The sequence below is a fragment of the Melanotaenia boesemani genome, chromosome 5 (genome assembly GCF_017639745.1).
Source record: "Melanotaenia boesemani isolate fMelBoe1 chromosome 5, fMelBoe1.pri, whole genome shotgun sequence".
Lineage (NCBI taxonomy): Eukaryota > Metazoa > Chordata > Actinopteri > Atheriniformes > Melanotaeniidae > Melanotaenia > Melanotaenia boesemani.
Genome location: NC_055686.1, coordinates 23,253,292 through 23,268,600, shown reverse-complemented (window position 1 = coordinate 23,268,600; position 15,309 = coordinate 23,253,292). Strand labels below are relative to the sequence as shown.

The 15,309-nt window shown below is 38.9% G+C and overlaps 1 protein-coding gene across 1 annotated transcript; it reads left to right on the top strand.

Annotated features, from left to right (window-relative positions):
- The first annotated feature begins 163 nt into the window (after positions 1 to 163).
- Positions 164 to 6,275, top strand: mettl3 (methyltransferase like 3). Its single transcript, XM_041986129.1, has 11 exons — positions 164 to 407; positions 803 to 993; positions 1,086 to 1,547; positions 1,641 to 1,816; positions 3,411 to 3,624; positions 3,715 to 3,902; positions 4,338 to 4,376; positions 4,460 to 4,568; positions 5,279 to 5,344; positions 5,424 to 5,536; positions 5,616 to 6,275. The coding sequence occupies exons 1-11, from the start codon at positions 302 to 304 to the stop codon at positions 5,716 to 5,718; spliced, it is 1,767 nt and encodes a 588-aa protein (XP_041842063.1). The 5' UTR covers positions 164 to 301; the 3' UTR covers positions 5,719 to 6,275.
- Positions 6,276 to 15,309: the final 9,034 nt, after the last annotated feature.

Below are 15,309 nucleotides of genomic sequence, written 5' to 3'. Positions count from 1 at the left end.
TACAATAAGAGACCAGCTAACATAAGTATGGTAATTTGTTATTACAATAAGAGACCGGCTAATATAAGTATGGTAATTTATTATTTAATTAAGTATAATATTTTCTATCAACTGCGCAGTAAACACAAGTGAACTACCACATGAGAACGTTTTAGCTTAATCAAGATGCCAGTCGGACATTTCCTTGCAGTGGACCATACATTTTTCGCTCCAAAGCGCGGACAGTGTTAAACTTTGTCCAAGAGACGCTGTTTAGTGAGACTAGTGTCTGTGTTTGTGTTTATATTAAATCCATCTCGTCATGTCGGATACATGGAGCAACATCCAGGCGCACAAAAAGCAGCTAGATTCCCTGCGGGAGAGGCTGCAGCGGCGGCGGAAAGACCCTGCGCAGCTCACCGCGGCGGGTATGTACAGACCGGGCACTGCAGTAGGAATCCGGCCGATGGTTGTTTGTGGTTATGACAGTGTTAGAAAATGTGTTGACCAATTAACTTAGAATGGTGGATTAGTTGATGTTTTTGATTTCACAGCCCAACTCAATTGTTATTAAGTGAACGGCAATTAAAATATTACAATAGCTAATATTTGAAGGGAACCAACATAGAGTCCCTCAACAGATAACGCCATGCATTTGAAGTGATATCACAGTTTAGAACGTATTCCAGTTTAAAATCTATACTTTTATGCGATTTGTACATAGCTACAGTGGCTAAAATGCTTGGATGTTTTCAGCCTTTTCAAAATCAAGATCTTTGCCATTTTCTGTGAATTTATTCTCCCACCTTTGTCACCATCCCAGATGGAGGAGGCAGCACGGATGGTTCCACGGCCAGGAGTGACAGCCCAGCTCCATCAGCTTCATCCAGCTCTCAGGAAGAGACAGAAAAGCCACCTGATCCTGAACTAGAGAAGAGGCTGCTGGGGTATCTGTCTGAGCTGAGCCTTTCACTCCCAACAGACTCCCTTGCTATCACAAATGAACTAAACAGTGTATGGCTTTTTGTGCTTGTGGTAAATTCAGCCCTTGAACTCGACGTTTTCCTTGTTTAACATCTCATTGTCATGTGTATTTATCATCACAGTCAGAGACAGCTGTTAGCCATGGATGCATCCAGAGCCTACTGCTCAAATTTTCTGCTCAGGAGCTCATCGAGGTCCGACAGCCGACCTCAGTTTCTTCAGCTTCTACAGCTTTGTCTTCTTCCAATACAATCGTCGTAGCTGTGGACCACACAAAACTGTGGGCTATGATTGGATCTGTAGCAGGTGCCCAAAGGACTGGAGTCAAGAGAAAAGCAGAAGACCAGACCCTCAGCAAAAGGCCTGGCGGGTTCACACCCTCACTTCAGAGCTCTGCTTCTCCTCCACACTCATCCTCCTCATCTCTGACACTGGCCTCCTCTTCACAGCTGGCTGGGCCTTCTGCATCAGGGAGTGGGGCAGAGAAGAAGGGCAGGAGCAGTAAAAGTCAGTCATCTCATGTGGACATGGAGATTGAAAGCCTCCTCAACCAACAGTCCACCAAGGAGCAGCAGAGCAAGAAGGTAGGAAAGAGTTATCATAGGACTAGTTGTGTTTTCAGAAGCTTCTGGGCGTGATTACACATGCACCATAATATGGGGCTGATCTATGTTCAGGTGAGCCGAGAAATTCTGGAGCTCCTTAATGCTAGCACAGCTAAGGAGCAGTCCATCGTGGAAAAGTTTCGCTCTCGTGGTCGAGCACAGGTCCAAGAGTTCTGTGATCACGGGACCAAAGAGGAGTGTGTCCGCTCTGGAGACACACCTCAGCCATGCACTAAATTACACTTTCGGTAAGTGCTTGTTATTAAAACTTCTGCCTGTATTTATACCACACGAACATGGCATTTTATTCTACTGTAACTTGTTTGATTTTATTCTTTAATTATAAACTAACAGACCACGCTAGCACCAACATGATTTATTGTAGACAATTACAGTTATCTGCATCCTCCCTTTTATTAAAACTGGCAACAGACAAGCATGTTTTAATAATTTCCAATTTGGGATTAATAGAATATTTTTCATTTTACTTACTTAATTTCGTTGGTAATTTGTATTAGGAAAATGCTGTTTTTAGCCTTAAGATGGCATGATAATTCTGATAAATTACTTTGTTTTAAATAAATGAACTGACACATTATGCATAAATCTTGTCAAACACAGCAGGGCATTTCACTGTTATTTAAGGGGGCCAGACTGAAGGGGGCCAAGGGAAATATACCTGTCTCTGGCACATGAATCTTATTTTTTAACTAATGTTCTTAATTTTTACTTAGCCTACATTTTTGTAATTCAATTATTTATTATGGAGTTTTTCTTCTGGTATATTATCACTTTAAAAACCTGACTTGATTGATTTGTTTTTTTTATTAATATGGTTAATTAGTAACCTCCAGTGTGGCAATATTGTACCAAAAAGGGAGCATATTATTCTTTAGGGTAGTTTATTATCTGAGGCATCAGCAGTTGCTTGTTCGTTTACAGGCTCAAAATGGCCAGAAAGAAAGAACTTTCTTTAGACACCCACCACTCTATTGTGGTGCTTACACAGGAAGGCTATTCAGTGCGAGAAATTATAAGGAAACTTAGAATCGCTTACCACGCTGTTAACAACTCCCTTTAGAGAGCAGTACAAACTGACTCTAACAAGGACAAACTCTTTACAATTTTTATTAAAATCATTATTTCTAAGTCAGACAATGTTGGCATGTCCTTTTTGTTTTTGCCATATTTAATATTTAGACTAATTTCTTGTGTGTTATAGGCTTGTGTGTTACAGGCTATATAACATAACACAACATAAGATACATGTCTAGTATTTTACTTCATTTTCAATGTCAGCCATTCAAGCAAGTATGGTGTTACAGGCTGTCCTTATGTTTATTTAAATTAATTACACGTAACACGACTTTATGCAAATATTGAACCATCACCTTAAATCCTGCAGATGTGAGGTATTATGGAACAAATTTAACTCCTTTCCTGTCATGAAGGATGTTTCTCTGCATAAAGAGATGATAAAGGAAGCATTTAAGCTGCTCTCCTAAATATTTAGATAATTGAATTAGCTGTTACCATGGATACCACTTAGATCCTTACAGGTTATTTCACTCAGTTACCTTTTTAAACAAAAAAGATCATTTATCTGAACACACTAGGCCCTTAACTCCTGCAAATCTTTATGTAGAGCAGAACATTTTGATTATTGTTATTTATTCAGTAGTGATTTAATTATAAACACCTTTGCCCAGTCAGTCGTAGGACTGATCAGATTTTTAGTTCAAGATTTAGAGATTTAAAGAGCTGTCAACAATTTGGAGTTTACGTTGGGATTTGCAGAAGCCAGCTTGTTTTACTTTGTGGCGTTTCATTTTTGTCATGCAGCCGAATCATCAACAAGCACACAGATGAGAGTCTTGGCGACTGCTCCTTTCTCAACACGTGTTTCCACATGGACACCTGTAAATATGTCCACTACGAAATCGACAGCCCTCCGGAGACTGAGAGCAGCCTGTTAGGGCCCCAGGCAGGGACCACAGAGCTTGGCCTGCACGGAGGAGACACAGACAGCAACGTGGGCAAACTCTTCCCTTCACAGGTGAGGAAGCGGAAAGGTGCTCTTCAGATGTGTGTTGATATTTTTCTTTGTAGGTATTAGAATTTTATGATCTTGTGCTTTGACTCTCAGTGGATCTGCTGTGATATCCGCTACCTAGACATGGCCATACTGGGTAAGTTTGCCGTAGTGATGGCCGACCCTCCCTGGGACATCCACATGGAGCTGCCGTATGGTACTCTGACCGATGACGAGATGAGAAAACTTAGCATCCCCGCCCTGCAGGATGATGGTTTTCTCTTCCTTTGGGTCACCGGCAGGTATAAAACAAGCCTAGAAAACCTTCTGCTTCATGCTGTCATTCATCTCTCAACAAGACAGTTTCATTTTGAAACAGGTCAACAGCCATGTACATAAAAACAACTTAATGATTTTGCAATGTCAGCATTGTCCCCAAACGTAGCACACTTTGTTGATTAAATGTTTTGGACAGTGGATCAACTCCAGTTTAGTTTTGTGAAGTCTCTTCCAGACTTCTTTTTCCTCTGCTTTATTGATTCATTTTTTTTCTGAAAGAGAATATCATGCTCTTCCCTAAACTGTAGTTTAAACTTATTTGTAATAAACTTAATAGTATTTGGCATGAATTAGTATGTCATTTTGATGCACTGGGATGAATTTAGTCAGATTTCTGTATATAAATACATTTAATCCTTCATTATTGTCACTGAGTAGTTCTTTTCTTTCTCTATCAGGGCTATGGAGCTGGGCAGAGAGTGTCTTAGCCTCTGGGGGTAAGTTTTTCCTTTTACAAATCTAAAATAAATCCCTGTTTATATTTCTTTCCTCATTGTTTTGCTATTTTCCTCTCTCTCAGCTATGAGCGTGTTGATGAAATCATTTGGGTGAAAACCAACCAGCTTCAGAGAATCATCCGCACGGGCAGAACGGGTCATTGGCTGAACCACGGGAAGGAGCACTGTCTGGTACATTTGGAGTAGTCTTGTTTTTTTCTTTGTCATAAAAGAAGCTACAAGAAGCCAGAGACAAAAGATTTCCCATTGAAAATTGTCACTTAAATGATACAGCTTAAAAAAAAAAGAAAAAGATTGACATCTGTTTTTAGAAGCGGCTGCATAAGAGAGGAATGGACACTTTCCAGGAAGCATTAAGAACTCTCTTGGCCTTGCATATAAAGGGAAAAAACTACAAGAAAACATTGGCTCATTGAGCATGGAAGCACAATATGCAGAAATAATGCAGAAAACATGTTGAAGTTGTCACCATACTACTTAAGGCTGGTTACCATGACAACAGACTCAGACACTGTGAGGTTTACTGGATTTATACTGATCAAACAAAATGGCCAACGAAATTACTTCTAAGTACTTTTTCTCTGATGCTTGACATGAAGCAAATGTGCATGCTCATTCTTCTGAGTCAGTTTGGGATGTTTATCTAAACAATTAATGCACCTAACATCAAATCCCTTTAACAGTGCAGCATCTTCAGTGTGTCCATAAATATTGACACACTAATGCTCCAAGTATGTATTTGTGATGTAATTAGTTGGGCACTTAAAGCCACTTCAATATTGCTCCTGACTGATTAAAAACTTTTTATCTGTTGACAGATGATGACAATGTTTTTGCAAGATAAATCTCAAAAAATATAAAACCAAAATGTTGATCTTCAGGTGGGCGTAAAGGGAAACACACAGGGATTCAACAGAGGTTTGGACTGTGACGTCATTGTAGCCGAGGTAAAGCATTGTGTATTTTCTGACTAACATACTGTTCATGATCCCTTCAGCCTGTAAGTATCTATACTCTCTGACTCAGGTTCGCTCTACTAGTCATAAACCAGACGAGATTTACGGGATGATAGAGAGGCTCTCACCCGGCACCAGGAAGATCGAGCTCTTCGGTCGGCCCCACAACGTCCAGCCCAACTGGTAGCATACTTGTTTAGATCTGAAAATCTTGTTGAAAGCTTTTGCATATATTTAAAGACCTTTTTAACTTCTGTTCTAGGATAACTCTTGGCAACCAGCTGGATGGCATTCATCTGTTGGATCCTGAGGTTGTGGCAAGGTTTAAGAAGCGGTATCCAGACGGCGTCATCTCCAAACCATGAAACATGCAGTGATGGCATCACTGTGTTTTGTGTTGGGACTGCTTTTATACTTGCGATTATTTTTTTTTAATAAATATTGTCAACAAGATGCCTACTTTGTTTTTAAGTGTGATTAAAACATACTATTACTTAAAAAGCCTTCCATCTATGTTCTCCCACCTCTGGGGTCAGGTCACGGTGGCAGCATGCCGAGGCATTTCCAGGCCAAACGAGAAATGCAGTCCTTCCAGTGTGTCCTAGGTCCAAGATTTTATCTTTTTTTTTTGTCATTCTCACATATTAAATACTACCAAGAGTCATATTTGCTGTTAATAAAAACACAGGAGAGATTTGATGATAGAAATGTTTTAATGATGTAGTGTAGATCTGAGTGGAATGTCACCACAAACATTTAAATGTGGTCATCCCAAGCAAACATCCATCATCAAGTCCAGCACCAGGACTGTATTGTAAAAAAAGCTGAAATGAGTCAAGCATGAAAAATATAACTAAAGTTCCTGTGCAGCTCAGATTACTTGATTCTTGTACAGACTAACCAGACTAAAACGGCTGCAAAACATCCATATGTGATCTGCATGTTTGTGGCCTTAATGTAACCCTTCAGTGGAGAAAGAAGTACATTTTTTATCTTAGCATGCAAACATAAAATAATTAACCCAGTCCTGGGTAAAAAAAAAAAATAATAAAGTTGTGAGGTTAGGAAAATAATTCAGTTAGCCATGATGTTAATGTAACTGATTATATCATCTCACTGTGAGGGTTAACTGACTAATCTTAATTAAACAAACCTAAAAAAAAATCCATCTGTTGTCAAATCATCAAATTTAAAATGATTTAGTTTTTTTGTTAAATGTAGTCTCTCAAAATAAACAGTAGAAAAAAAGTTACAAAAACAAAACAAAGTAATGCACTTAATGGTAGTGAATGCTGTAAACAACTCTACATTATCTGAACTAAATTAGTCTCTTGTTTTGGGGCTGTGTATTCACTCTGTTTAGCCTTGTGAAGTCTCTTTCTGTTTTTTTTTCTTTTTTCTTTTTTTCTTTCCTCTGCCTTGTTGAATCTGATTGATCATCAGGAGTTCTATCTGTGCAGTAGGAGTACAAAAGGTTCAAACACCAACTCAGGCTCTGGGCAACTCCTGCTGCTTACATCTAAAGCATCCAGACCCCTTCTCTGCACCACAGGCTCCAACCATTAATGGGTAATAGTGTCCATTTGGCTCCTCCACAGATTTCTGTCCAGCTCAGTAGGTGGCGTCAACTGCGTTGATGTTGCTGTCCAACTGGTGTCTGAAAGATAGCCTGGCCTTGGTGGAGAAATAGATCTGAGAGCCCCGGCTGAGGCTTCCTGCTCCTTCGCTGTCACTGCCACAAGATGTTGTGGAAGACAGACGTGGCTTCATCTCCTCTATAGGAACTGAGTGAGAAAAGACAAGAAAGTTAAGCTACATCATGTTTTACAATTATGAAAAGATTGCTTGTTGGGTCTATAGTCACTTGTATTAAATAAGCTGCTCCTCACCTGCCACTGGGGGGCACTGCCTGCTCTTGCAGCGCTCTTTACAGCGTCTGTAGAAAGGGAAACACTGCAGCATCTTCACACCCATGGCAGAGTCTTCTGAGGAAAGAAGAAAGAGAACAAAGACATAAATATCAAAGCTCTGATTAAAAGTAAATCATCTCAACAGTGACAAACTTTCTCAACCACACAACCTTTCCTTTCCAGCTTACATTTAAGCTGCCTTATCTGCCTGCAGGTCTGACAGTTCCCTGTCTGCTCAATAGGTCACAGTTTAATGGAATTATGATGCTGCACTTCAGCACCAATGATAGCTTAATGTAAGCTGACAATATCACTGAATGGCACCGTGGCCCAGCAACCAGCCACTCAGTCAGTGTTTACCGTGCCATCATCACTGTCTAATCCTGGAAAAGGACGTCAGTACAGTGTGGCAGTCCTAGAAACTGATAAGCGCTCTCCTCACAGCCAAACAGCTTACACTGAGTTGATGTAGGAATGTAATGACTGGTCTACATCTCAACACAAAAACCTTGTGTTTCTCAAATGTTTTCTTATCAACCACTTATTGCTTTTTATATTGTGTAGTGTCCCTCATTCTGCACAGGAGTCAAAGCAGCTGTCTTCACTTGTGTTTGACACTAAAACGACCATGGCCCTTTGTACTGCAGAGCTGGACAAGTTAGTCAAATTTAATATTTTTCTCTACAGTATCAACCCAACTATAGTGGATCAAGTCAGAGCCACAGGGCAGCGCAGAGCTGCATTTTCTTAGAGGAGAAAAAAAGGTTTTTATTTTAGTCTAATCAGGTTAAGAAATGGGTCAGGTGAAATGGAGCAGAGGGAGGTGATGAGCTTGGACAGTTTCTATTGAAATTGCGATGAAGAGTACACGGATTGTTACTGCTTTGATTTCTCTGCTGCAAAGCTGAAGCACTTTTGTAACAGCAGCACTCTGTAGTCGCAAAACTTTAGTAGCCTAAGAGATGGTTTAATAAGCAATTCAAAGAAGTTAAGGTCTTACACGCAATATAAATTATTTTTCTGGGTTTTCCATCATGAAAGAATAAATTAGTCTTGGCAATAGGAGGTAAGAAACCAAAAGGTGGCTTGATGATTTTAAAAAATTCAAAATACATTTCAGTATTTTATAAGACAGACTTAAAATGTTACACTGTATTTTTATCTCTCTTTTTAGGGGGGGATTCTTTTAATTAACCATATTATGCTTTAGTTAATCCTGACTGTCTGTGATAAACTGTACAGCTTTTGTGGATGTAAAATGTCTAAAAAGTTACAAAACCCAGAGTTCACATCTTCCTCCAGAAGACACCTTTTCTAAACTCCACTTTAAACACCTTTACTTAACATCACCACGTAACACATTGGCAAAATGCCTGTTTGCTAGCTTGTTCAGAGCGTCTCAAACAAAGAATGAGAACTTGCCTCATTCCTGACCAATCAGAACAAACTGGGCCTGTTAGAAGGAGGAGCCTTAAAAAGACTGGAGTTAAAGTATTGAAGAAAGAAGGTGACAATAGGTGCTGCAAAAATCCGCTGCATGACTTTCCCCCCTGAACTTTCTTTCTTTCTTTTATTTACACAAAAGTATGAAATCATCTTATAGTTTCATAAACCTGTACATGAGCATATACGGGCCCTTTAAAAAGTCAGAGTGGTGGCAAGAGTGATAGAAAACCACATAGAAAAACTAAACAACCACAAAATAACTAAATGTTGATCCAAAAACAGGTACAAAAATAAGCAGGGGTGATATTAATAGATTCAAATAACAACAACAAGATGTAAAATATGAGAGAAAACAACCATAAATATTTGAGTAAGGGAATTTTTACACATCTCTGACCATTAGTCTGTCTTATTTTTTTTCTATGGCTGAAAACAAAGTTTAAATTAACAGTAGGACCTACATTTGTAACTATTTATTGATAACATTTCATATTAGAATGTTATTTTTATCAAGATATATAAGTGAACTACAAAGAGTAATACTTGCCTTTTTGTTGTTCCTTTTTTTATCATTATTATTATTTTAACTGTTTGTTTGAATCAGACTGTTTCTGTCACATTCTCATTTCCTCAAACAGCTATAACCACTGTGGCAAACACACTTTAGAAAGCCAGTCAAAATGTTGTATTGCCAGAACAGCCTGTTTTATTCTAATCCTCCCGGTACTGTCTGAAATTAAACGCCCACCTCTGTGCTGTTCTGATGGGAAAACCCTCAGAGTGCATTAATCCCCTGACACCCATTGTTCAGTAATCATGAAGGGGCAGATTTGGATATCTGATGACAAACACTAAACTGTGATTGCAACATAAAGGCAGGCAGTGTTGGATGACCACGTTTGCTTTTGCTTGGGACAGTGGGGCAGTTTCATAGTGTCAGCTCTCATATGCACAGAGCTGCAGCACAATACAGATATGCTAAAAAGGGAAATATGTGTCCACTAAGAGAACACAGCCTCTCTATTTTGGACTATTTTTTTCTTCAATTTCCTTCCATATAATGCTCCTCCCTTCTATATTTCACTCAGGTGTGGCTCTGAAACTCAACCCAGTGTACAGACACAGAAACCATTATGTTTAGGTCAGTTTAGAGATTCTGTCTGCAAGATAAGAACAGTATAGCACTCATTGTAAAGGAGAAAGAGCAATGTCAGTATAGACAAACAGGCTTTTCCCTCTGCCCAGTTTCCCACACTAACACGCACTCACACACAATATAAATACCCTGTCATTGGTGAGGAATTTTGGGCAGAGATGAAAATTGTCTGTAGGGGTCTGGCATTGCAGAGCAGACTGTGAGCCGAGAGCAGAAAAACAACCTCAGATGGCAAACACATACTGTACACTCAATGACCACAGAGTGAAAATAATGGAAAATAATGAAAAACAGTAGACTAAAAATAACAAAATAGTAAGGAGCTAGTAGATGGAAGAAGAAAATTAGATAAAATTTTGGCATGCTAAACAAAGATGACAAAAGTGAGGGAAATCGACTAAAATTGGAGGCTTTGGTTGCTGTGAGCCAAGTGGAGTAAGATTTTACCCAGTGAGTGATGAAGCTAAAAGTTGTGCAACTCCTGCAGAGACACTTTCAGTCAGCTTGATTTGATGATTTGTTAGTATGTTACGTCTGACACAGAAGCCCTGAAGCCTGCGTCGAGCAAAGGGGGGGGGAGTCCAAATGAAGCCCACTTGAGGTTTTCTGATGGCTCCCTTTCTCTGAAATCATGTGACTGCATCATTGAGCGATTCGAGTCGCTGAAAATTCCAAAAATACGGGAAGTGTTCTAGGTAATAGCATAATGCATAAATTATGAAAATCTCCCATTGGTTAGTAAGATTCCACACATTCACATGGTTTCGAAACACTATCTTCAGTTACAGGTTTTCATCTTGTGCATGTCTGTGCATGTCTACACTTTTGGTTTTTTTAATGGGGTTAGTTAAGTTACTCCAACATGTATGTTGAGCACAATCTCAACATATCTCTCGATTACACTGAAACTTTTCTCTCAGCAAACCTCACTGTTCCCACCAGTCCACACTCAGCTGCTTATCTATTTACAAAGGCTGACAGTGAAGAGATAACACTCACAGCTCCTTGTTTCCACTCAGTCTTTGGAACTTTACAGGGGAAAGGGAAAAAAAGGGGGAAATGCAGTCCTGTGCAGTTATCCTCAACACAAAGTCTCACTCAGGCCTGCCAAAGCAGATGACGCGCTTATTGTGTGCAAGTATGAACACATGTGTGTGTGTGCGTGTGTGTGTGTGTCCATTAATTGCTGCATGCAATCCACTATCTTTCATATTCATTGGATATAAAGCAGCGTTTAAAGTGTTTCTACAGCAAATTAATACTGCGTGCACAATAGTATATTAAATTAGCAAAATGCTGTATATTTACTTCATTTCATTCATCTAACAATATTAATTAATTGTTAGTTTACAATTTAAAATTTTTTTCATGCAAAAACATCATGGCCTTTTCCCAGTGGTTTTAATTACAGCTGAAGCAGTCACTCCATTAATCAGATAGTAAATTTGCATAAATCAGCATCCAGTTTGATTATTGCATCTGAGATGCCACTGCTCACTGTTTAAATAAAAAGATCTCTGTTTGATGGAGTAAAAATAATGTGAAGAGTAATCAAGAGTGAAAAAATCTTTGTTGTAGTTGGATCTGCATAGGTGTTACTGATGAAGAATAAATGAAGGTGGCACATAGAATAATTGAAAAAGGTTTCAGGCTTGCCTAAAAAATACACACTTTCTGGATAAATATGAATATCCCTTTGAAATAATGCAACTGTAGCTCTAAACCTCTAAGCTCTTAAACATCATCTCTGCAAAGGTCAAAAGTTCGCTAAAATGATACGAAACAGCAGAGGTTTTAGTTCAGATAATTCAGAAAGCTCCAAAATGGTCACTTGGCACAGTTTGGCACCATCTGTTCTCACAATGGGAGGACTTCAGGTTTTACACAGTTAAAGCAGTAGTAATAATACTTTAATGATGTAATAAATAGCAGAAGGTTACAGTCATAAGGGACATTTCCATTTGCACTGACTACTTTTAGTACATTAGGTGATTTAGCAAAACTTAACTACGCAAGACTTTCAACAAAGCACTTTCATTAATATATATTATAAAGCACAACAATATTTTTACATTCACTCTTTTCATTTAGCCTATATAAAATACATAAGATAATCAACAAAACTGTCAGAAATATGCAACTTGCCCCACTTTACATCTTAATATGATAACCAAGCTCTTGACACATAACACCAGAATGAATATTATAAAACAGTGAATATGATATAAGATTTCTCTTTGATGTAACCACTCATATAACAGTAAGGTCAAAAAGACCTTAAGGCAAAAAGAAAACGACATGCTTGTCTTACCTGCCTCTAAATCTGCATACAGTTCATTACTTTAATTACTACTCAATACTTTTACTTAAGAAGTACAGAATAGTTAAAACATGGGACTACCTTTACAGAATTTCAAATGACATTTAAAGCCCAAGCCTCATCTGCACTCCTCCATATTTTTTAAACCATCATTTTAGTGCTGGTATAGTTTTTGGAGGGCGTGACGTGCTCGTGCAAGAGGTGAAAGCGTCTGTGCGCGCTCAGTCGGAAACTTGAATGAAGAGCTGAGGCAGACAGACTAATCTGAGCTCTCATCTACAACACTGTGTATCATTAATCTCTCCATGTGTGTGCGAATAAACCATCAGATGCATGTCTGTGTTTGCTTATTGAGTTAGCAGGAAGAGGAAGCATTTGTTTGCTTGTTTAAGTGCAAGTGGAGTCTAAGCTGGACAGTACTGGGCTAAACGTGCATAAATCTCGGCCAGTGCCGCCTATAAAAGACATTTAACAAGAATAATAGGTGACTTGTTCAGGCGTAAAGAATAAAGCTTGACAGACCGTTTTCAGTAGCAGAAGCTCACAAATAGGGCCGAAGTATAACCAGGGAACCTTTCTACTGACTGACACACCTCCCATCTCAAAATTCATATATTTAGAAACTGTAGTTTAATACAATAAAAAACATAATAAACCTTTCGCTTTTTACTTACCTAGTGAATTAAACCTGCAGACGGGAGAGGTTGAATGATATTTTGGATACTTTCCAGTAGAAATGCACTTATTTACAATTTATCCACCGTCTTTGACGCGCTTCTCATTAAAGATGTTCCTCACTGTGTGTTCCAGCTCTGCCTCGTCTTGCACGTCCCGCAATCTGCGTCTTATACTAATGAAAGCATGGGAAGGTTTCCGTGGCGCGCACTGGCTGGACTTTAAATAGGCTTCCCTAATCCCCCGGAGCACTGTCAAGCTAGACACGCCTGCCTTCTCTCACACTCCCTCTGTCACCCCTTCCTCCCCCTTCAGCTCCCGACCTTCCTCATTCGCTGCTCCGCACACATCTCACGTACAAGTCCATGCTTCCGGCATGCTTTGCATTGTTTTGCCTCCATATGTGATCAGAAATAGAAAATGTTGTATAAATAGTTGTCAGTGCTCAAAATTAGATGATTAGATTTATTATTAAGATGACTAAGCAATTGTTATCACACTTGACCTGGTAATTTTTTTTTTTTTTTGACTCCTTTAGTGATCAAAGGTCAACGTTACCTGGACGACCTTATCCATGATGCAAGGTTTGTTGTTTAAATTAGCTAGATGTGTCGCTGTAAAGAGCCTACTCTCCTTTTCTCATCCAGATCTTCTGGGGAAAAAAATTACCTTAGCACACTGCTCTAAGTGAAAATGAATTCAGTAAAAATAGTGTGGGGTTCAGACAGGAAGTATGGGAGAATACTTTCAGTCTTGCATAGTTTCCAACTCGAGATTATTGTTATTTAACCACAAACAAAGAATGACCATCAGATGTCTTATTGTTGGCTAACAGTCAGGCAGCAATTGCATGACACATAATGCCTATGAAAAGTTTTAATCCTGTTTTCAAAATTGTTTTGAGACAGCATGAAACACCCTGAATTTTGACTCTTTTTCTAAATAGATTTCCTGTACATGCCAATGTACCACCTGCATACTAGCTTTCTCTGGTTCATATTTGCCTCTGGCTCATTAAGTTTCACAGAAACTCATTTAAGATTTTGTGATGACTGCAGGAGCAATACAGCTATAGACAGAATTTTCTGGCATGTTTTCCAGGAATACAGCTTTGATGTTTCCTTCAGCTTATCCAACTTAAATAAGCCAAGCAGGTTTTGCATACATACTTTAATGCACTGTAAGCCACATGCAGGGACAAGAAACAGAACAGTAAATTCCTCAAACTACTTGTCTAATAATGTTGATTTAAGTAGTCTTCATTTATACCGTAGTCTTTAAAAAGGAATGGTTACAAGTGAGGTGATTCATGAGCTTTAAAAACATGAGATTAAAAAAATCAGTCGCTAATCAATAGTAGCCTATTACAAAGATTCTTAGAGGTACTGTTGATATGGTCTTGATATAGTATCTGGCCACCTTAGTAAAACAATCAGAAGCAAACACAAACTATTGTTTTTATTAGATGCAAGATGGAGAAAATGACCGATTTGTAACAGGAGCTAGATAGTCACCATGGGTGATAGGGTTATTACTTTAACCCTGTTATGTTTACATACACAGGCACACACCCACACACCCACTCACACTCACTCTCCCTATTCTCTTGCCCTGATCTGTGAGGTGCGAGAATGCAGGTGTTGTGACTTTTGACAGGAACTTTTTCTGTTCCCATGGGTAAGCTTCACCCACATTGAGTGGACACCCATCTGGGGAGGGGTTAAACATGTAAAGATTCTTTGCAAAGGGAGTCCTACCGACATCACATTCTGCAGCTACATATAATATACTCTCTGTCAGAGCTTTTCAAAATGAGCAGCAGAAGTAAACAGATGACATCAGGCTTTGAAACTCATCTTTGATAATGACAGTGAAATAGATGAGGATGTGTCTGAAGATAAAAACCATCTTGAGGTTAATTCTAGTTTACTCACATCTTTCCACGCAAGTTTCGCACCACAAAATAGGGAAATACAGTAGTCTTCATCCAGAAATGTGCTTCAGGAAAAACTGTTTTCAGAAAAATTAATCCAAACAGTGCCAGGGCCCACTAGGATGGCAGGGACTTGAGTGAAAGACATCAAGAAGCGAATGACCTGTGTGAAGTGTTCAAAATTTACTTGCACAACACTTTGATGACATATTCCTCATGTGCTGTGTAGATGTAAACACAGACCCATTTTTTATGTACACCTACTAATTTTAGTGTATTTCTGGTTCCGAACGTTGCATTAACTATCGCCTCATTATCACTTGTGTGCCACGGAGACTCACAGACATGAACCATGTTCATATTGCTAATCTCATATAGCTTATCTTTTGCTTTGATTTTTATTGATTTCTGGTTCAAAAACAGTGCTTAGATAACTTTTACTTTCAAAATAAATCCTCATGACCTATTTGTCCTGATTTTAAGTTAACTGGTCATTTTGGCCCAGAACATAAAAGA